Consider the following 23216-nt stretch of genomic DNA (forward strand, 5'->3'; position numbering starts at 1 on the left):
TTAATTACTAAGCAATCTGGCTCATCCCTTTGTGCAAAGACCTGCCTTAGGTTACAGTGTAGGGAACTATATTAGCTTGTCCTCACACTGCTATAAAGAAATGCCTAAGACTGGATAATTTATAAGAAAAGAGGTTTAATTGGCTCGCAATTCCACAGGCTGTACAGGAAGCATAGTGGCAGCTGCTTCTGGAGAAGCCTCAGAGAGCTTTTATTCATGGCAGAAGGCAAAGCGGGAGCAGGCATCTCACATGGCAAGAGCAAGACCAAGGGAGCGGGGAGGTGCCATGAACTTTTAAACAACCAGATCTCGTGAGAACTCTATCACAGGAACAGCACCAAAGGGATGATGCTAAACCATTTATGAAGGATCCACCCCCATGATCCAATCACCTCCACCAGGCCCCACCTCCAACATTGGGGCTTACAATTCGACTTATGATTGGGCAGGGACACACATCCAAACCATATCAGAAACAAAGGATGGGTAAGAGATTGCTTCTGCCCTTATGAAGGCTGCAATCCCTAAATACCCATCACTAGGGTGCTAGTTAAATCACTGATGATCCACACCTCCAGTGGAGCTGTAGCAGTTGTGAAAAGGATCAAGCAGATCTACGTGTGCCGAATCAGAACAGTCTCTAAGATGTGTTAAATGAGATAACCAAGGTGCAAAACAGTCTGCTAGTGTTTGTGGGGAGAAAATGAGGGAAGGACACAGATACACATATGCTTATATAAGAATAAAATATCACTGAAAGAATATTCAAAACATTAGAAACAGTAATTACGTCCATAAAAGGAACTAAAGGTTTGGGGGACAGTGTGAAATTCCCTTTTCCCTATGGACTGTTTTGTGCTGTTTCAATTGTTTAGCCACCTGCTTGTAGTTCTATTTCTAAATCAAGAAAATGGGAGTTTTAGAAGTATGTTTGCGATGAAACGAGAGAGATAGACGCATGTACACGTGAAACAGTAGTGGAGCAGAAGAATGCCAAGTTCGGAAGTCTCAACTTTGTAGCTCCAGAATCGCAAGGTGGTGCTGTACAGGGAGGTTTCATACAGGGAAGTTTCCGTCTTGCTACTGGGTGTTGTCAGTCTCGGGCGATGTGGCTGGAGGGCAGGCAGAAGGGAGCCTCTACAAAGGATAGGAAACTGCTCCATCTGTAAGTGGGGGGTCGAGGCGTCTGCACAGAGATGGCCATGGGCAGGGAGGCTGCTGAGATCTGAGTCTGTTCAGCACCCCACACTGTTCTCTTCCTGCCCCTGATTTCCATTGTCTTTTCCAGAAATTTCAACAACCTACTGAGCACAAAGAGAAATAAAAGGGGAACTCTGAGTGGTTTGTCACACGCAAGGATCTGGAGAGGCTTGGCACCGCATAGCTTTTGTACAGGCAGCTGTACTTTCGATTACTGGCAGAATGATTCACATTTCTCATCAGTAATGGCGCAGTCTATTTTTTTATTTGTTTACAATCTTCAAGATAAACCACGCCCATTTCTTACAGGCCTGGAACTGTTGATACAGTTGGCTTGTCGACATTTCTAGATGGTAACTTACGTGGAGAGGCCGTGGCTCCTAGCTCCAAGACTACTTAGCTTCTCTGGGCCTTGATTTTCTGAGAACTAAAATGAGAACTAAACACTTTTCCCTCACTCTCACCAGCATTTTTAGCAGTAGCAGGTGTCTAGACACAAGGGCTGTAATTGTTAATTTGGCAGCAGCAAGAAGCCCCAAGCCAAAATTGACTCACCGTTTCCCTGCCGTGTGGCCAACTGAGCAGTCAGAAGGGCATGAGTGGGGGTGTGAAGATTCTTTTTTTTTTTGAGACGGAGTTTCGCTCTTGTTACCCAGGCTGGAGTGCGATGGCGCAATCTCGGCTCACCGCAACCTCCGCCTCCTGGGTTCAGGCAATTCTCCTGCCTCAGCCTCCTGAGTAGCTGGGATTACAGGCACGCACCACCATGCCCAGCTAATTTTTTGTATTTTTAGTAGAGACGGGGTTTCACCATGTTGACCAGGATGGTCTCGATCTCTTGACCTCGTGATCCACGTGCCTTGGCCTCCCAAAGTGCTGGGATTACAGGCGTGAGCCACCGCGCCCAGCCGAAGATTCTTACTCTCTGATCCCTTCTGCCCTAGTGGAAGGATCCTTCTCAAGTTTCTAAGGAATTTTTTTCCTTTTTTTATTTTTTTTGAGAGGGAGTCTCACTCTGTTGCCCAGGCTGGAGTGTAGTGGTGCTGGCACGATCTCAGCTCACTGCAACCTCCGCCTCTTGGGTTCAAGCAATTCTTGTGCCTCAACCTCCTGAGTAGCTGGGACTACTGCAGGCATACATTACCACGCCAAGCTAATTTTTGTATTTTTAGTAGAGACAGGGTTTCACCATGTTGGCCAGGCTGGTCGCATACTTCTGGCCTCAAGTGATCCGCCTGCTTCCACCTCCCAAAGTACTGGGATTACAGGTGTGAGCCACCATGCCCAGCCTCTAAAGATCTTTTTGAAGGTTCTGCAAATGGTGAAATAGCAGCCTGATCCAATAGAGTGCTGAGCTTCTGATTGTGCATTCTGAGTGGAGGAATGCCAGCAGCAGTTTGGACGTGGGGGGTGTCATGGTGAAGATGGCTGATTCTGTAGACGAACACTTTGACTCACACTGATTTGTTAGAAACTGGTTTGGGACCCTCAGAAGCGTCATAAGGCAGTTTCCCATCTGCAGCTTGCTTCCTGTTCTGGAGAATATATCCAGATCTTTATTTTGCAACAGGAATTGCTCAGGGCAATAAAAAGTGAGTCAATGCCCCTTATCCTTCCTTTGGCAACACTGATTAACTACAGCCACAGAAATCACCACCAAAGATACAGACAGGTACTAGATGGGAAAAATATACTCTGCCTAACAGAGCCAAACTTCCTTGCAAATCTGGCCAGGTATTCGATAAACCAATAAATCACCCAATCTGGTGACTAAATGACATTAATCAGCATTGAGACGCAAAAAAAGGATGAAAAAAAGAGAGAGACTCCCCCACATCCAGCACTCAGTTGAAGATATAAAACATGATTGATGCATTTGAAGAGCGTGTAATTCCTCCCCATTGGCATGTCCAAACCCCAGTCCCATCCCAGGCAACTACTACTCTAAACTCCTTATCACTCCCATGCATCTGTATATTTGTACAATATACATATGAATTCATAAGCAACTCATAAGACTCTTATTTGTGGGGAGAAATGCCAGATATAGGTGATGGGGAGGAAGGCAGCAAATCACACTGCCATGTGTGTACCTATGCAACAATCTTGCATGTTCTTCACATGTACCCCAAAACCTAAAATGCAATAAAAAATAAAAATAAAAATAAAAAAGGATACATATAAAAAAAACAAAAAAAGACTCTTATTTGTGTTTTTAACATTATATAAATCATATCATATTATATATATTATTTACTTAGCATTATGCTTCTGATACACATATTTAAACTGTATGAAATTGCCAATATTTGGTAGTTTCCAATCTAGAAGAATGGCAATTTCATGTGGTTCAACCTAAATAATTCTAGTTAATTTTGTTTCACTACTTGACAGTATTCCTTTATACGACTATACCACAATTTATCTATCTTCCTCCTAATGAATATATAGATTGTTTGGGATGCTTCTTTTTTCTTTTCTTTGTGCTCTTACAAAAAATGCTGCTCAGAAAACTAACACACTTCCTTATTTCCTGGTATATGTCCAAGATTTCTTTTGGGGCCAGGTGTGGTGACTTACACCTATAATTTCAACACTTTGGGAGGCTGATGCAGGAAGATTGTTTGAGGCCAGGAGTTTAAGACCAGCCTGTACAACATGACCAGACCCTGTCTCTACAAAACAATTTTGTTAAAGTTTCTTTTGGGATATAGATCCAAAATTGGAATTGCTAGACTTTACTGTGTGCAAATTTCCAACATTTATAAATATTGCACATTGTTCTGTAAAATGATTGTGTCCATTTACATTTCCTTGATGGATGTAATAAAGTTCCCTTTCTCCATATCTTCACCCATACTTGGTATGGACAGAGTTTTAAATGTTGATAATATGATGAGCATAAAATGACATCTCAACTGTGGCTGTGTTTTTCAAATTCTCTGATGACTAAAGAGAATGGTTATGTTTTCATATGTTTATTGCTCATTGGTATTTCCTTTTAATAACTGGTTTGTATTTTTTGCTCATCTTTGAACTAGTTTATGTTTTGCCCATCTAAATTGGATTGTCTAATATATTATGGATTTGCAGAAGATTATATGTACAGCATATGTATGCATATCTCCTTTAACAGTTATACAATGTGGCAGATATCATTTCCCAGTTTGTGGCTCATCCTTTCTTTTGTTTGTTTGTTTTCGTTTTTGTTTTGAGACAGAGTCTTGCTTTGTCACCCAGGCTGAAGTACAGTGGCATGATCTTGGCTCACTGCAACCTCCACCACCCAGAGTCAGGCAATTCTCATGCCTCAGCGTCCCATATAGCTGGGATCACAGGCATGCATCACCATGCCCAGTTAATTTTTTTATTTTTACTAGAGACAGGGTTTCACCATGTTGGCCAGGCTGGTCTTGAACTCCTGACCTCAAGTGATCCGCCCACCTCAGCCTCCCAAAGTGCTGGGATTTCAGGCATGAGCCACTGTGCCCCAGCCTCATCCTTCAATTTTTTAATGTTGTTTTTGATGTTTTAAAATAATCAAGAAGCAAGTGTTTCTTCTTAAATTCACAAATGACAGCTCCATAGTGGGTTATCAAGGGAAAAGGTGGGGATTCTCAGGAAATATCTCTAACCTTTTAGGTTGAGATCATAGAGAATTCTATCATCAGTAAAACAGACTTAGAGTGCAAAAGGGTAATATAACCAGGGAAATGTCACAGCATTGCCAAAACCCCTAAAAACCTGTTGGAGATTTGTGGTCATTGGTTTTAAATGAGACCTGTCTGCAACATGGAATGTTTTTACCCCACCCACATCCTTGAAATTCCAGTACAAATTTGGAGGACGCGGATTTATGGGATTAGCCGGAGTTGGGATTCTCCCACCTCAGTGGAATGGGAAAGGCAAGGGTGTTGGTGGGTACATGAGACTCTAACAAAGACGCGACGCTAAGCTGAGTGAAGAGGGAGTGAGGGGCGGTGCTGACATTGGGAAGACGATAGATACTGTCAATCAACCTAACTGGAAGCCCCAGTGGCACTGAAGTTCCTTGAAGGGAAGGTCCCAGAAGAAGCAAGATGGAATGATGGGAGGTGGTTGTCAGAGAAGGACATGCTTGGAATTGAAACGTGAGTGAAAGTACACACGGTAGTAATGACAAAGTTTACTGGATGCATGACTGGGGAGACATGGAGGATACACTCCTTGAAAAAGGGTGGGGGAAATCTGTGACAAACGCAGAGCGAATAATGGGAAAATACATATCAAAATGGAATTATAAATGAATATACTTTTTTCTTTGTGTGTTTTTGTATTTCCCAAATATTCCATAATGAACATACATTACTATGTAATCAGAGAAAAAGTTATCAAATAAAATTCCTTTACTTATTAGTAAGTCCACTTCTACTATTTACAAATACCCGGTTCAAAATCTCACAAAGTTATTTCCATTCTAGAATTTTATCAGTATTTCCCAGGCATTTTACAGAATCACTTAAAATGAGAACTAATGATAAATTTCACAGCATATGTTCTTTCTTTCAAGAAATACCTATCTGAAATATGTCTGTAGAAGTGAGGAGGACTGGGTATATGTGGACACAATTGAGGGCAAAACTCTTCTTGAACACCTTTGATATATTTTCTTATCTTCAAACAATATGAATATCTTTATAAAAATATTACCTACCAAAATTACTTAAAAAGTAAAAGTACAATTAAAAATTTTTTAATTTAAAAATCTTTTTATAAAAATTTAGACTTGCAAAAGTTATGTTAGGAAATAAATAGTTGCTACATCGCCAAATAAGCAAATCTTTAAACACGGAATTTCCTCTAGTGCTTTTTTAAAAAGATTCCATTTTTTAAAAATGTATTAAGAGTTCCATTTTTGAAAAACACCTGCCTGTAAAAAACACCAGTCCCAGCTGCTACTTAGGAGGTTCAGGTGGGAGGATCTCTTGAGCACAGGAGGCAGAGGTTGCAGTGAGCCAAGATGATGCCACTGCATTCCAGCCTGAGTGACACAGTGAGACCCTGTCTCAAACAAAACTAAACTAAACTAAATTTAAAAATTTAGTTTCTGGCCAAGTGCAGTGGCTCACGCCTATAATCCCAGCATTTTGGGAGGCCGAGGTGGGCAGACCACCTGAGTTCAGGAGTTTGAGACCAGCCTGACCAACATGGAGAAACCCCATCTCTACTAAAAATACAAAATTAGCTGGGTGTGGTGGCACACGCCTCTAATCCCAGCTACTCAGGAGGCTGAGGCAGGAGAATCGCTGGAACCCAGGAGGCAGAGGTTGCAGTGAGCCAAGATGGCGCCATTGCACTCCAGCCTGGGCAACAAAAGTGAACTCCATCTCAAAAAATAATAAATATAAAAAATACACAAATTAGCCAGGCATCGTGGCATGTGCCTGCCTGTAGTCCTCATACTTGGGAGGTTGAGGCAGGAGAAGTGTTTGAGTCCAGGAGGTCCAGCCTGCAGTACACTATGATCGGGTCATGATACTCCAGCCTGGTTGACAAAGTGAAACCCTGTCTCAAAAAAAAAAAAGAAAAAGGAAAAAGAAAAAGAAAAAATTTAGTTCCTATTTAAAATCCAAAGATACAAGTGTGTTGCTACATTCTTATCACATCCTTAAGAGCAAACTGCAGACTTCCAATGAAACTGAAATCCTACCAGAAAAAAGTTCAGTTTTCAAAAAAACCTGCCTGTAGTCTCAGCTGCTACTCAGGAGGTTCAGGTGGGAGGATCACTTGAGCAGAGGAGGCAGAGGTTGCAGCGAGCCAAGGTGGTACCACCACACTCCAGCCTGGGTGACACAGTGAGACCCTGTCTCAAACCAAACAAAACTAAACTAAATTTAAAATTTTAATTCCTATTTAAAATTCAAAGATACAAATGTGTTGCTACATTCTTATCATATCCTTAAGAGCAAACTGCAGACTTCCAACAAAACTGAAACTCTTCCAGAAAAAAGTTAAATAATTTGTCACATACAATGCCAGTCTCACCAGAGGACAGTTACACTTGCTTGGTGTGGCTCTGGAGTTCAGAATGAAACCCAGTGGTTTTAAGTAGATTCTAAGGAGGCAGCTTCCAGTCGAACAGGGAACAATTAAAGCTGTCCAAAAGGAAAACCAGGTGGCTTGGAGGGACAGGGTGGCAAATCCAGAAAGACAAAGAATTGCAAATCCTCCAGGAATGGCTGCGAGGCTTCAGTAAGTCACTGAGTACTCAGAGGGCTGGACTGCAGGGTCACTGGGGTCCTTTCAAGCTCCCAAATCAATGCCCCGACTTGTGGTGAGTTCTCGCTGCTAAAAGCGTTCAGCAGAGGTGAGGGATGGTGGAGGAGGAGTCTGTCACTGAATAAGAGGATGGAGAAAAGCAAGCTTCAAACAGATTCACCGCTGGCACCTGAAGACCTACAGATGCCCATCCATACTACATTAAAAAATTCAAGGTGAAGTTCATCACTTTCTGTGAGCAGGCCCATCAGAACAGACACTGACTGAAGAGCTACAGACACCCATCCACTTTTTAACTTACATTAAAAAGTTCAAGGTAAAGTTCATCACTTTCTGTGGGCAGGCCCCAGAACATGAGCAACCATTGTGTGGCAGTACTCAAATGTGAAGCAGTCACCCTGAAGAGCCAGGACACACATCTGTGAGTTTTTTGAGGTTGTTATTGCTTTGGGTTTTTTTTTGTTTGGTAAAGATGGGTTTTCACCATGTTGGTCAGGCTGGTCTCGAGCTCCTGACCTCGTGATCCACCTGCCTCAGCCTCCCAAAGTGCTGGGATTACCTGCGTGAGCCACTGTGCCCAGTGACGTCTGTGAAGCTTTAAAGATTATCACCAAAAAAGAGCTAAAGCACTTAAAAATGAAGGTGGAGAGCTCAGAGGCTCTGAGAACAAATTCACAAACACCCGAAGGCCCAAGAATTCCAGGCTGAGAACAACTTGACCAGATCATTGAGAAAGCATCTGACCTAGAAGAGTCTGTGAATTAGGTGTGGCATAAAAATTACCTGTATGAGGTAAACTTCTAATTTAGTTTGCCTCTGTGGATTTGATCATTATTGATTAAGGGCTGCTATTTGGCAACATTCACTATGGCGTTTTACCAGTCAGTGTCTGTTCTGATGGGTCAGTATCACAGAGTACTGGATGCTTATATGTTTAACACTGCCTGGGCACAAGTGGAATAGAATGCATTGCTAAGGGTAAGCCCAGTGATATCAAACCTGCCCACCACCATTGTGAGTCCCTGAAGCAGAGGCTAGTAGGTGCTGTGGCTCTAATAAAAATAAACACCAGTAGTTAAATTACAGAAACATTTGTAATAACACTTTATCAAATGTTTTCATGTCTTTAATTTTGTTTGGCAGTATCCAAACTTTTATGAAGTGATGAATGAGGCCAGGTATGATGGCTCACTCCTTTGGGAAGTCAAAGTGGGCAGATCACTTGAAGTCAGGAGTTTGAGACTAGCCTGGCCAACATGGCAAAAGCCTGTTTCAACTAGAAATATGAAAATTAGCCAGGCATGATGGTGCACGCCTGTAATCCCAGCTACTCAGAAGGCTGAGGCAGGAGAACCACTGAACCCAGGAGACGGAGGTTGCAGTGATCCAAGATCGCACCACTGCACTCCAGCCTAGGTGAGAGCAAGACTTCATCTCAAAAAAAAAAAAAAAAAAAAAAAAAAATTTAATAAAAGAGAGAAACATTTAATTACAGCTTTTGTAGGTGAGTAAAACTAGGCAAAATATATAGGAATCTCATTCAATCTGCCTCTTCCCTTCATAAACATCTTGGCATACAATGACTATTGCCGCTGTCAAATAGCTGTGATCAAATCACCTGTTATTCCTGAACTCAGAATTCACACAGACATTCGCACACAAATATAAACATGCTTAATGTTTCACAAAATCTTGGAGGGCACACTCTACCAACTGTGCACACCTCCCTCTGAGGAATGAGCCAAGGATGTCTATGCTCCGGTGTCAGGATAGATCCAAGACTCACAGCTGTAAATATTAACAGACCTCCGAAGTGCTTGCTGGAGGCCTCTAAAAAGAACATTGCCTGATTCTAGAATTTAACCTTGCACAAGCACTAAGTTCTAGCAAAACAGAAATATGATATACACCAGAGGCCCAAAACTTAAACATCAAACCCCAAATGCTCCTGATGAAGGAGGTTTTATCAATAGCATTTTGTTCAACTTGGCTCAGAGCAAGAGCTGGCCTTCTGCTGCTGTGGACATCATGAACCAGTGAGGGAAGAATTAGATCTTACTCAGAGTATGTCAGGGGTACTGCTAGTGTTGAGTTGCTGCTAGTAAAGTCAGCTGGAATTACACACAAAGGAACTTAAGCCCTGCTATTCTGCGGCAGTTACAACCACAAGACCCTACCACCTAAAGGCCTTATATGTACCTTAGCACAGTTAGATTTAAATAGATGCACACGTACACATTCTTTTTCATCTTCCCAACAGCTCATGTTTTCTCTACTTTACAGATAAAGCTGAAAAAAGCTAGCTTGATTTAGTTAGTGTTTCTGAGCAAAGGAACCACAGGACAAAATGGAAATGCAGGACTTTGATCTCCAGATCCTTCACTCTTTTCTCGGTACCTCGCCATCCTTCACTTGCAGGGAAGGACTGTTACATGGTCAAAGGCTATGTTCTGCCAACTGCACAAAGACAGTGGCCACTAGCTTTTAGCCTGGACTATTATGAACATGGTTTTGAGAGATCATCATCCTGATACACGTGTAAGAATTAAAGAAAGAGAAAAGAAACATGAAAGGTGGCTTGACAGTCAAGGACAGGTTTATTTTAGAGAAAACTAACCTAAGAGGGGCTTCTGGCCAAGTTAGGTTACAGCCCACTCTCTTACAAAGAGTTTTTAAGGATTTAGGGTGGGAGGGTTTACCAGAGGCTTGGACTGCTTCTGTGTCTCTTTGTTGTGCTTATCTGAGAGGCAGAGTTGTGTGTCTATTCCCATACATCTTTTTGCAGCTGCAGGCATACCCACCCCTCCCTGAGTCTGCTTTTAGCTTCCCTATCTTAGTGTACCTGAAGGGAAAGGAATGTGCTTATAAAAGCCCATTGTTTTACTGGGGCCCATTGTGTAAAGGTGAAGTTTGGCAGTTACCCAATAAACGCGCCCCCCAACCTCCCTCTGTGTCCGAGCTGTCTTATCTGTGTTTTACTGTCTTCTCTTTCTGGCTGCTTGTTGTTAGAAGAGAAGTGATTTCCTTGAAATGCATGAGGCTAGAAAGGGAACTGGAACTTAAAGTGGCAGTGTTTGTCTGAGATGACAGTGCTCCCGCTCTGTCAATATGGATTAGACATTTCCTCTCTCAAGTTACATTCAAATCCACGTGACAACCAGAGACACCAGAACAGTGTTCTTATGAATACTTCTTAGAGCAAATTTACTGTACATAAATTTGACTTTCACATAAATAATTATAAATTCAGGCACCACAGGCCGGACACACTGGCTCACACCTGTAATCCCAGCACTTTGGGAGGCTGAGGCAGGTGGATTACCTAAGGTCGGGAGTTCAAGAACAGCCTGACCAACATGGAGAAACCCTGTCTCTACTAAAAATACAAAATTAGCTGGGCATGGTGGCACATGGGCCTGTAATGTCAGCTACTCAGGAGGCTGAGGCAGGATAATCGCTTGAACTTCAGAGGCGGAGCTGAGATCCCACCATTGCACTCCAGCCTGAACAAGAGTGAAACTCCATCTCAAAAACAAAAAAAAATTCAGGCACCGCTGAGAGTTGTTTTTCTTCATTCCTTACATTTTTTATGAGCATTTACATATCAAAAAAATTCCTAATGTCCTGCCACACCCCATGGCATTCCAATTCACCTGGCTGAAGTAAAATCCAGTAAACAAGGGCTGTGAGGTTGTTCATTTCCCCAGGCCTCAGCTGCCTTATCTATAAATGAAGGTGTTAACCACAGGACTTTGGATCTCCCGACGAGGGCACACCTTCAAGGATTCAAAATAGCGTTCCAGGAATTAAAGAGTTCCTCCAGAAATAGAAAAAAAAAAAAAAGCTCAAGTACATAAAAATGTTCAAAATCTTAATGAAGAAAGCATCAAGGCATCCATACAAAGCCATTCCCTTCAGGCAAGCCAGACATCCCTCAGGCCGAAAAGAGCCCAGTGATCCTGAGAACAGCTTCAGTCTCTGGGGCAGCTTCTCTCTTCATCCCTTGGGCCAGAGGAGCAAACTGTAGCAGCAGTGACAAAGTGGGGACTGTCTACACTACAGCTGCTAGCCCTGAGGAAATCCAGCCAAGAGAAAGGTGCTGCCCTGTAGATTGAGTCCTGATTCAAGCTTTGCCTAAAGCGGGTGCTATCCATTCCTGGGTTTCCATATGAAAAGGCAACAAATTCTCTTCTTTGCTTCAGTCAATTCAAATTGGGTGTTCTGTCAATGGCACCTGAAAGGTTCCAACCCCCACATGGAATTTTTTTTTTTTTTTTTTTTTTTTTTTTTTTGAGACAAGGTCTCACTCTGTTGCCCAGGCTGGAGTGCAGTGGTTTGATCTTGGCTCACAGCAGCTTCCACCTCCCAGGTTCGAGATTCTCCTGCCTCAGTCTCCTGAGTAGCAGAGATTACAGCTGCCCACCACCACACCTGGCTAATTTTCGTCTTTTTGGTAGTGACAAGGTTTCACTAAATTGGAGCTGGTCTCAAACTCCTGACCTCAAGTGATCCACCTGCCTCGGCCTCCCAAAGTACTGGGATTACAGGCATGAGCCACTGCACCCAGTCCAACATGGAATTTGACATCAGGTTGTAAAGTATCTGCTTATAGAGCAGCTGAGTGTAAATGAGCCATCATCTTCCTACAGGGAAACCTGTCTCCAACCCAAGAAAAACTTCCTGTGTGAGCTCCTTCCTTATACAAAAGCAGGAAATGGGCCTGGCATAGACCAAATTTTCACCTCACCAGATGTGCAGAGGAGAAGTCTTAGGAAGGGGGAAATCAGAAGGGGGAGTGGGTGAACTGTGACCTCATTGTCCAATGTTCAAGGTCATGCAGAGGGGACACAGAATTATAACTAAGAGGCAGTTGCCTAGAGAGGCAATCTAAGCTGCCTAGGCTAAGAACAGTGGTTCTTTGAGCACCAAGGAACCTTAAAATGTACCTGGTCCCCAGGCCAAGGCACAGTGGTTCACGCCTGTAGTCCCAATACTTTGAGAAGCTGAGGTGGGAGGATCACTTGAGCCCAGGAATTTGAGACTAGCTTGGGCAACATAGCGAAGCCCCATCTCTACAAAAACATACAAAAATTAGCTGGGCATGGACACACATCTGTATTCTCAGCTACTTGGGAGGCTGAGGTGGGAGGATTGCTTGAACCAGGGAGGTCAAGGCTGCAGTGAGCAGTGATCCCGCTACTGCACTCCAGCCCAGGTGATGAAGTGACTCTGTCTCAAAAACACAGTACCTACACAAACCAAGGCCAATTACTGTCTCTTCAGGGTACACATCCAAAACCAAGGCTACAATCCAAGTCTTCAATAATGAAAGTTTTCTGGCCAGGCATGGTGACTCATGCCTATAAACCCAGCATTTTGAGGGCAGAGGTGCGAGGATCACTTGAGCCCAGGAGTTTGAGACCAGCCTGTGCAACAAAGTGAGACACCTCCGTTTCTACATAAAATAAAGAATAAAAAGTAGCCGGGCATGGTAATATACGTCTGTAGTCCCAACTACTTGGGAAGCTGAGGTGGGAGGATAGCTTGAGCCTGGGAGGTCAAGACTACAGTGACCCATGATTGCCCCACTGTACTCCAGTCTGGGTGACAGAGTGAGACTGTCTCCAAAAAAAAGAAAGTAAAAAAGAAAGTTTTCTAACATTTAGACTTATCAAAAGAAAAAAACAGAATTGACTGTGTCAGAAAACAGGATGTTTCCTGTTTCTAGAATGACAGGTGAAGACCACCAATTTCTGTGCTGGGCAGGAGGTTGGAGGATGCAGCCATAATTCGTTTGAGGTCTAAGAACCAACAAAAACTCTCTGCTATAATGAAAGTGCGTCCAGGGGCACAGGGAATACAAGTTTTTTCCTTAGTGTGAAAGCAGGCTGGGGCATCTGTTTTTTTGTTCCCTGTTTGTCTGCTCGTCGACTCACATCATTGTTGACAGCAGTGAGGATGGATAAGATGTCTTCATGTCTGCAACAGAGAAGAAAAAAAATTTTTTTTGACAAAGTCTCACTCTGTCACCCAGGCTGGAGTGCAGTGGTGTGATCTCGGCTCACTGCAGCCTCCACCTCCTAGATTCAAGTGATTCTCATGCCTCAGCCTCCCAAGTAGCTGGGATTAAAGGTGCCCACCACCACCCTCGGCCAGTTAGTAAAGACAGAGTTTCACCATATTACTGGCCCAGGCTGGTCTTGAACCCCTGGCCTGAGGTGATCTGCCCACCTCAGCCTCCCAAAGTGCTGGGATTACAGGCATGAGCCACTATGCCTGGCTCAGAGAAGAAAATTTTTTCAATCAGGAGGTAGAAACCACACACCAGGTCTTAGAAAAGACACTAGGACAGGTCTTAGATCAATAAATCTGCAGTAGATACCACAGATACCAACAATGCCCTATCTGTAGTCTTGGGAGAGATACAAAGATAAACATGACACAACTCCTGGAGTTAAACACTTAGAATGCAGATATAAAACATTTACCAAGGATGGCATATACACAATATTCATAACACAAGGCAGAGTGTGGTCAACACCAAATGAAAGGTCAAGGTTCCACTGCAAGTTCAAAGTAGAACACACTTCTGGTTGGGAGGGAGAGAGAAGGCTTTATGCAGGTGGTAGCATTTGAGCCTGGGCTTGCAGGACATGTAACATTTAGCAGAACATTCTCAGGGTGGCCAATACATATCGCTGGAAGCAAGCACAGGTTCTGAAGACAGATGCAATTTTGAATTGTGGCTCCATCGCTCATTCATTGTGTGGTCTTAGGCTGGTTACTCACTGCTCCATGCCTCAGTTTTCCCAGCTCTAAAATAGAGACCATAACAGTCCCCATCTTAGGAGTTGCAAGAGAATTAAAGAATGTATATCAGGTAAAGCACTTAGAACACTGGCTACACTGTTCTGCTGACCATCATTTTTAGAATAAGTATGACTACTCTCATCCCCTCATCCTCACCATCACTGTTTTTCAGGTAGGGGATGTGGGTCCTGACCTGTTCTCAATCCCTGCATCTTGCTTTGCACCTGCTCTCTATTCCCAAATCTTCCTGTGTCTGGTTCCTTCTTATCACTTAGTCTCACCTGAAATATTACCTCCACCAAGAAGCTATCATTATCCTGTTTTGATTTGTTCATGGCAGGTATCACTTCCTGAAATTGTCTCTTTTTTTTAAGAGACAGGATCTCACTCTGTTGCCCAGGCTAGAGTGCAGTAATGCGATCACAACTCACTATAGCCTCAAACTTCTGGGCCTAAGCAATCCTCCCACTTCAGACTCCCTAATAGCTAGGACTACAAGTACATGCCACCACACCTAGCAAAGTTTTTTCTTGTTAATTTAAATGTCATTTAAATTAATATTAAATAATTAATAATTAAATACCTAAAATTATTAAATAATTAAAATCTCATTAATTTAGATATTGAACACTGAAAACTATAAAACATTGATGAAAGAAAGTGAAAAGGACACAAACAAATGGAACAATATCTTATGTTCATGGGTTGGAAGAATTAATCTTGTTAAAATGACCATACTACCCAAGGAGATCTACAGACTTAATGCAGTCCCTATCAAGATACCAGTGACAAGCTAAGTGCAATGGCAAATGCCTGTAATCCTAGCTACTCAGGAGTATGAGGTGGGAGGATTGCTTGAGCCTAGGAGTTCAAATCTAGCCTAGACAACACAGCAAGACCCTGTCTCTACAACAAAACAAAACAAAAACAAACAAAAAAATTACATTCTTCACAGAAATAGAAGAAAAGAAGCCTAAAATGTATATGGAACCGTAAAAGACCCCAAATAGTGAAAGCATGCTGAGCAAAAAGGACAAGCTGGAGGCATCACACTACCTGACTTCAAAATATACTACAAATCTAGAGTTACCAAAACAGCATGGTACTGGCATAAAAACAGACACATAGATCAATGGAACAGAATAGAGACCCCGAAATAAATTCACACACCTAAAGCCAACTGATTTTTGACAAAGGTGCCAAGAACACACAATGGGTAAAAGAGAATCCCTTCAAAAAATAGTGCTGGGAAAACTGGACATTCACACGCAGAAAAATGAAACTAAACACTTATCTCTCATCATCATATACAAAAACCAACTTAAAATGTATAAGACTAAAATATAAAACCTGAAACTATGATGCTACTAGAAGAAACATAGGCCAAACATATCATGACATTGGGTTGGGCAAGGATTTTTAAAATAAGACCTCAAAAGCATAGACAACAAAAGCAAAGATAGATAAATGGGATTACATCAAATTAAAACTCTTTTGCACAGAAAAGAAAATCCAGAGTGAAGACACAATCTATAAAATGGAAAAAAAAAATGCAAACTATCTGGATATTAACCTCATAAGGGGTTAATATCCAGAATATATAAGAAACTTAGACAACTCAACAGAAAAAAAACATAATAATAATAACTGTATTTAAAAATGGGTAAAAGACTTTAATAGACATTTCTCAAAAGAAGACATGCAAATGCTCCACAGGTATAGAAAAAAATGCTCAACATCGCTAATCATCAGGGAAATGCAAATCAAAACCGCAGTGACAGCCGGGCACAGTGGCACATGCCTGTAATCCCAGCACTTTGGGAGGCCGAGGTGGGCAGATCACTTGAGGTCAGGAGTTCAAGACCAGCCTGGTCAATGTGGTAAAACCCTGTCTCTACTAAAAATACAAAAATTAGCCAGGCGTGGCGGTGCATGCCTGTAATCCCAGCTATTCAGGAGGCTGAGGCAGAAGAATTGCTTAAACCTGAGAGGCAGAGGCTGCGATAAGCGAAGATTGTGCCACTGCACTCCTGCCTAGGTGATAGAGCAAGACCTTGTCTCAAAAAAAAACAAACAAACACAGTGAGATGCCACTTCACTCAAATTAGAATGACTATTATCAAAGAAACAAAAAACAAACAAAACACATGTTGGCAAGGATCTGGAGAAAATGGGACACTTACACACCGTCAGTGCTATTGTAAATTAGTAAACCATTATGCAAAATAGTATGCCAGTTCCTCAAAAAATTAAAAATAAAAATACTACATGATCCAGCAATCTCCATACTAAGTATATAGTCTAAGGAAATGCAATCAATATGTCAAAGAGATATCTGCACTCTCTTGTTTACTGCAGCATTATTTACAATAGCCGAGATAGGGAATCAACATAAGTGTCCAAAATGGATATATGGATCAAGAAAATGTGATATTTATACACGATGGAATACCATTCAGCCATAAAAAAAGAAAATCCTGACATTTCTGACAATGTGAATGAACCCAGAGAACATCATGTTAAGTAAAAAAAAAGCCAGACACAGAAAAAAACCTGTATGTTCTCACTCATGTGGAATCTTTGTTTTAAAAGTTGATATCATAGAAGCGGGGAGTAGAACAGCCATTACAGAGATGAGAGAGGGAAGGAGGGAAGGGTTAGTCAATGGGTACAAAGTTACAATTAGGAGGAATAACCTCGGGTGTTCTATTGCACAGTGGGGTGACTGTGGTTAACAGCAAGGCATTCTGAGCTGAGCACAGTAGGTTGAGCTCACAATCCTAGTTACTTACAAGGCTAAGTCAGGAGGATTGCTTGAGCCCAGGAGTTCAAGACCAGCCTGGGCAACATGGTGAGATCCCATATCTAAAGCAATCAATCAGTAAGGTGTTATATATTATAAAATAGCTAGAAGAGAGGCTTTTAGAGGTTCTCACCACAAAAAAATGATACATGCATGAAGTGATGGATACACTAGCTACCCTGATTTGATCATTATATAACACATATATGTATTGAAACATCAAATTATATCCCCAAAATATGTAGAATTATGAAGTGTCAATTAAAAATAACAAGAAATTTCTGGAATACCGGAAAAAAAAACAAGCATTGCTTAATCATGCATGTATACTGTCTCCTTTTAATACTGTTGAATTTTTAAAATAATAATAATATAAATATTCACTTACATTTTTATTATCTGTCTTTCTTTCACTGGACTTTTAGCTCCCTGGAGAGCAGATTTTGTCTCTCTTGTACACAGGCTGCATCCCCAGCCCCCAGTTCAGTACCCAGTATAGTAAGCACATAGTATGCCCGCAATAAATATTGCCTTGTTCCTGAAGCCATAGACATTAGCCTCTGATGTCTGTGGTAGAGATGGAGGGGCTGGTAAAAAAGAGAGAAAAGCAAAGTTGACTCAAGGCTCCAATCCTGAATTCCCAGAAGAGCACTATGGCCATTCCTCCAAATGGGAATTCAGGAGTAGGAGCTCCTGGAGAAGGCTGGGAAGATGAGCTTAGAAACATGCATGCTGGGAGATCCAAGATGGCTGATCACTAGCAGCTCGGGCACGTAGCTCCCAGTGAAAGCGCAGAGAACGAGAGGACGCCACACTTTCAGACGAATATTTGTTGCTCACGGACCAGGAGATTCCCAGCGGAGGAGCCCCACGGGTCACCAGAGCGACTCTTGTGGCCAGCGCGGCGGTTTTGCTGGCACCTTAGTGCAGCAGTTCTTGGTGCAGAGTCCGGAGATTCCCGGGCAGAAAAGCACCATCAATCTTAACACCGCTGTTTTGGCCAGCGCAGTGGATTGCTGAGATTTCGACGCTGGGAATCAAAAGTTGGACATCTGCTCAGAGACCTAGTTAGAAAGTCGGTAATTACAAAGACGACAGAGGGATAAATATATAATGAAGAGAAGAAACCAGCCTAAAAAGGCAGAGAATACTCAAAATCAGAATGCCTCTCCCTCTACAGGGGATCGCAATTCCTCATCAGTAACAGAACAAGGCTTAATGGAGAACGAGTGTGCTCCAATAACAGAAGCAGGTTTCAAAAGGTGGATGATAAGAAACTTCTGTGAATTAAAAGAACTTGTTCTAACCCAATGCAAAGAAACTAAGAACCTTGAGAAAAGGTTTGATGAAATGCTAATGAGAATGAACAATTTAGAGAGGAATATAAGTGAATTGATGGAGCTGAAAAACACAACACGAGAACTTCACGAAGTATGCACAAGTTTAAACAGTCGAATTGATCAAGCAGAAGAAAGGATATCAGAAGTCGAGGACCAGCTCAGTGAAATGAAACAAGAAGACAAGATTGGAGAAAAAAGGATAAAAAGGAATGAGCAAAGTCTCCAGGAAATAGGGGACTATGTGAAAGGAGCTAATTTACGTTTGATAGGTGTACCTGAATGTGATGAAGAGAATGAATCCAAGTTGGAAAATACTCTTCAGGATATCATTCAGGAAAACTTTCCCAATCTAGCAAGGCAGGGTAATATTCAACTCCAGGTAATACAGAGAACACCACAAAGATATTCTTCAAGAAGACCAACCCCAAGGCACATAATCACCAGATTTATTAGGGTTGAAATGAAGGAGAAAATACTAAGGGCAGCCAGAGAGAAAGGTCAGGTTACCCATAAAGGGAAACCTATCAGACTTACAGCAGATCTCTCAGCAGAAACCCTGCAAGCCAGAAAAGAGTGGGGACCAATATTTAATATCCTTAAAGAAAAGAACTTTCAACCCAGAATTTCATATCCAGCCAAACTAAGCTTTATGAGCGAAGGAAAAATTAAATCTTTTGCGAAAAAACAAGTACTTAGAGACTTCACCACCACCAGGCCTGCTTTACAAGAGCTTCTGAAAGAAGCACTATACATATAAAGGAACAACCAATATCAGCCTTTCCAAAAATATATCAAAAAGCAAAGAGCATTAACACAATGAAAAATGTACACCAACTAATGGGCAAAACAGCCAGCTAGCATCAAATGGCAGTATTAAACTTATATATATTCTAATTGGATAAAAAGCCAAACCTCATCAGTATGCTGCATCCAGACCCATCTCACATGCAACCATACACAAAGACTCAAAACAAAGAGAAGGAGGAAGATTTACCAACCAAACAGAGAGTAAAAATAAACAAATAAACAAAAAGCAGGAGATGCAATTCTCGCCTCTGATAAAGTAGACTTTAAAGCAACAAAGATCAAAAGAGGCAAAGAAGGACATTACATAATGGCAAAAGGATCAATGTAACAAGAAGAGCTAACGATTCTATAGATCAACCAGACAGAAAATTAACAAGGACATCCAGGACTTGAACTCAGACCCGGAACAAGTAAACTTAATAAACATTTATAGAACTCTCCACTTCAAATACACAAAACATACATTACCATCTCACACCTATTCCAAAAGTGACTACATAATTGGAAGTAAATCACTCCTCAGTAATCGCATAGCATTTCATAGGTTTAAATGAAATATTGGTTGGCTGCTTGTTTGTTACTTTCTTCCCTTATTCCTTCCTGTCTACATCATTAAGTATAATTATTGGTATGAAAGAGGTTTTCAATACCCATTACTAAACTGCATTCTAGCCTGGGCAAGAAAGCAATACTCCCATTCTCTCTCTCTTTCTCTTCTTTTTCTTCCTCTTCTTCATTCTTTTTTTCTTTCTTTCTAAAGAAAAAAAAAAAAAAGAAAGAAAGAAACATGCATGCTGAATGTGAGGTCCAAGGGCTAAACAGAGGTAGGATATCTAGCGGGCTATTAATGAGATTGGTTCAGGCACATCATTCATTGGCCCAGAAAATGTTTATCAAGTTCACAGTATATCAGGTCAGGGGCTGAGGATATCAAGTTGAAATAAAACAGGGTCTCTGCCCCCCAGGAATTCAGAATTCAGAGATGAGTGGGCCAGAGATGGCCAACTTTGGAGATATTTTCATGGAGGCACCCGTGGCCTCTAGGTAAAGCTAAAGCTGTCAGGAGGGTAGCGTGTGGCAGAGACAGAAGGGAAGCTGTCAGAGCAGTGGCAAAGAGAATGCCAAAGACAGCACATAGGTGCTCAGGACTGATAAATAAAGGAACAAATAAAAGGCCCCCATTCTTTTGTCCATGCTATTCCCTCTGCCCAGCACATCTCTCACCTGATTTTTGCCTAACATCTATTTGTTATTTCTAGAAGCCTCCTCTGATCCTTCAAATCTGGGCAAGGTACTCATCCTGCATGTTCCCATTAACACCTATACTTCACAATGTGCACTTACCAGCTGGGGATGCCCTTCCCTGTCTATTTGTTTGTCTATCCTTCTAGCTTGTAAGCAACCTGAGGGCAAGAACTGTCTTTTTTTAATTCTGTATCTTTCTTTCCAGATCCATGCTGGTACTCAATACAAGGTTGTTGGATGGATGGATGGATGGATGGATGGATGGATGATGGATGGATAGATGGGTGGATAAACAGGAAGGTAGGCAGATGAATGAACAGGTTCATAGATGAAACAACTTAGAACTCTCACCCTTACCAAAGGTGTTGAATGAGAGCAAAATAAATAAATAAATAAAATTAATTAACTAAAAATGGAAGAATAAAAGAGCTCTCACCTTGGGACCAATGTCTTCAGACGATTACACAGAGACTGAATATACCAGCTGCCTTCCTGCACATCCCGAAAGGATACATAGCCTGGGACAGTAGCCAGACCGAGCAGGAAGTCAGCCTCGACAGGAATACTATCCTGCAGTATTCCCTGCAGGGAAGTGGGCGGCTGCTCAGGGTTCAGAGCATCTGCTTCGATGGAGACAGAAGGCTGTATCTCATCACCTTGGCAGGCCTGAATGAAAAAGAGTTTAGGTTTTTCAGCCAGTCCAGGGCACTGCAGGGCTGTGAAATGAGACATGATCTCCCGAATGGGAATGAGGGCCTCATCTGAAGAGTAGACAGCTCCAAATTTCCCATGGGTCAGAATACAGAACACAAAGCAGTCCCCATTGACATGGTCTGGATTGCACTTCTGCTCCTGCAGGACCTCCTCCATGCGCCCTCTTGTCACGTTATTGTATGTGCACACTGTGAACCCAAGCCAGTTGAACACATGTCTCAGGATCTCTGTTTTAAAAGAGAGAGAGAGAGAAAAACGGGAAATAATAAAATGAAGCAAAACAAAATGAGGAACTAAAACAAGGCTGGACATGGTGTCTCACTGTAATCCCAGCACTTGGGGAGGCCAAGGCAGGAGGATCACTTGAGGTCAGGAGTTTGAGACCAGTCTGGCCAACATGGTGAAACCCCATCTCTACTAAAAATGCAAAAATTAGCCAGGTGCAGGGATTGCACTGCTGCACTCCAGCCTGGGCAACAGAACAAGACTCTGTCTCAAAAAAAAAATCCCAGAACTGAAACAACGCTAATAGTTACAAAAATTGCACAGCAAAAGGCTTAAAGCTTTGAATTACTTTTCTTTTCTTTTTCTTTCTTTTTTTTTTTTTTTTGAGACGGAGTCTTACTCTGTCGCCAGGCTGGAGTGCAGTGGCGCAATCTTGGCTCACTGCAACCTCTGCCTCCCGGGTTCAAGCAATTCTCCTGCCTCAGCCTCCCGAGTAGCTGGGACTATAGGCACGCACCACCACGCCCAGCTAATTTTTGTCTTTTCATTAGAGATGGGGTTTCACCATGTTGTCCAGGATGGTCTCTATCTCTTGACCTCGTGATCTGCCCGCCTCGGCCTCCCAAAGTGCTGGGATTACAGGCCTGAGCACCGCGCCCAGCCATTTTTATTTTCATAAAAATAAAATCTTACAATGAATCTCTTATCATGTAATAGCCAGTGTTGTCACAATAGTCCTGAGAAATTGGCAATGGCCAGTGTTTCATCCTGTTCCACAGTTGAAGAAGCCAAGGTCTCTCGACTCTAACCATCACAAGCCTAGGTAGTGGTGGAGCTGAAGCTCACACCCAGGTTTTCTCATGTCAATCCAGCATGCTCTCCCCAGTACATGCTCTCCCCTATTCAGAGTTGTAAACAGTCAGAAATTCTTACCACTCTTTAGCAGATTGATGATGCCCCAGGGATATACAAGAGGCTCAGAAACATGATATCATCCTTACATGTATATGGAAGATAAAAGCCACAGAAAGAAAATGTGAAAATAAAAAATATTTTTAAGATCCCCAATTTGCATTTGATAAACTATTTCAGACTTTCTTACCAGCATCTTTATAGGTTCCTCGTCTATCCCTCAGGGAGGTAAAGCTGTGGTTGTTGACAATGACACAGTGGCCTCTGTGCTTCCGATTCATCCTGTACACAGCTGCCCCCTTGAAGAACAGATAGAACCACTTAGTAGGGATCCTCATCTTAGGGCCTTAAATGTTTCTAACTAACTACTCCAATGGTGTCCGTTGTGAGGAAGAGCAGGATGTATCTCCTCATGCCAGTTGTTTAAACCATGGTTTTTGGGTTTTTTGGGTTTTTGGGTTTTTTTGAGACAGAGTCTTCCTTTTGTTGCCCAGGCTGGAATGCAGTGATGCCATCTCAGCTCATTGTAACCCCCGCCTCCCACTTTCAGGGGATCCTCCTGCCTCACCCTCCCAAGTAGCTGGGATTACAGGTGCCCACCACCACGCCCAGATAATTTTTGTATTTTGGATAGAGGCAGGGTTTCACTATGTTGGCCAGGCTGGTCTCAAACTCCTTAAGTGATCCACCCACCTCAGCCTCCCAAAGTGCTGGGATTACAGGCGTGAGCCATCATGCCTGGCCAAAACCATTTTTCTATACTCTAGTCTAAACTCCTTGGAATATTCATGCCACATTATTTCTAAAGTCACATATTGAAAGACTAGGAATTCTGACCACTCTGCAACTCAGTTTTACTGCACAATGGTAATCTGAATAAAATTTCGAAGATTCTTTTTTAA

At 42.2% G+C, this 23216-nt stretch overlaps 1 protein-coding gene across 2 annotated transcripts in view; it reads right to left on the minus strand.

Moving 5' to 3' along the window:
- Positions 1 to 401: 401 nt before the first annotated feature.
- The window catches only part of CASP10 (caspase 10), a 53491-nt gene continuing 30676 nt past the window's right edge, over positions 402 to 23216 (minus strand). The window contains exons 8-10 of one of the 2 annotated variants that reach the window (XM_064373174.1): positions 22505 to 22613; positions 20900 to 21404; positions 402 to 1301 (exon numbers count right to left, since the gene is read on the minus strand). In XM_064373174.1, coding sequence (XP_064229244.1) covers positions 1094 to 1301; positions 20900 to 21404; positions 22505 to 22613 — 822 coding nt within the window. In that variant the 3' untranslated portion in view covers positions 402 to 1093. Of the gene's footprint in view, positions 1302 to 5345; positions 13438 to 20899; positions 21405 to 22504; positions 22614 to 23216 lie in introns of those variants that run through there. The other variant, XM_064373173.1, reaches the window with a different exon arrangement.

The sequence above is a fragment of the Aotus nancymaae genome, unplaced genomic scaffold (assembly GCF_030222135.1).
Source record: "Aotus nancymaae isolate 86718 unplaced genomic scaffold, 86718_ANA_hifiasm-v0.15.2.pri h1tg000008l, whole genome shotgun sequence".
NCBI classification, from domain to species: domain Eukaryota; kingdom Metazoa; phylum Chordata; class Mammalia; order Primates; family Aotidae; genus Aotus; species Aotus nancymaae.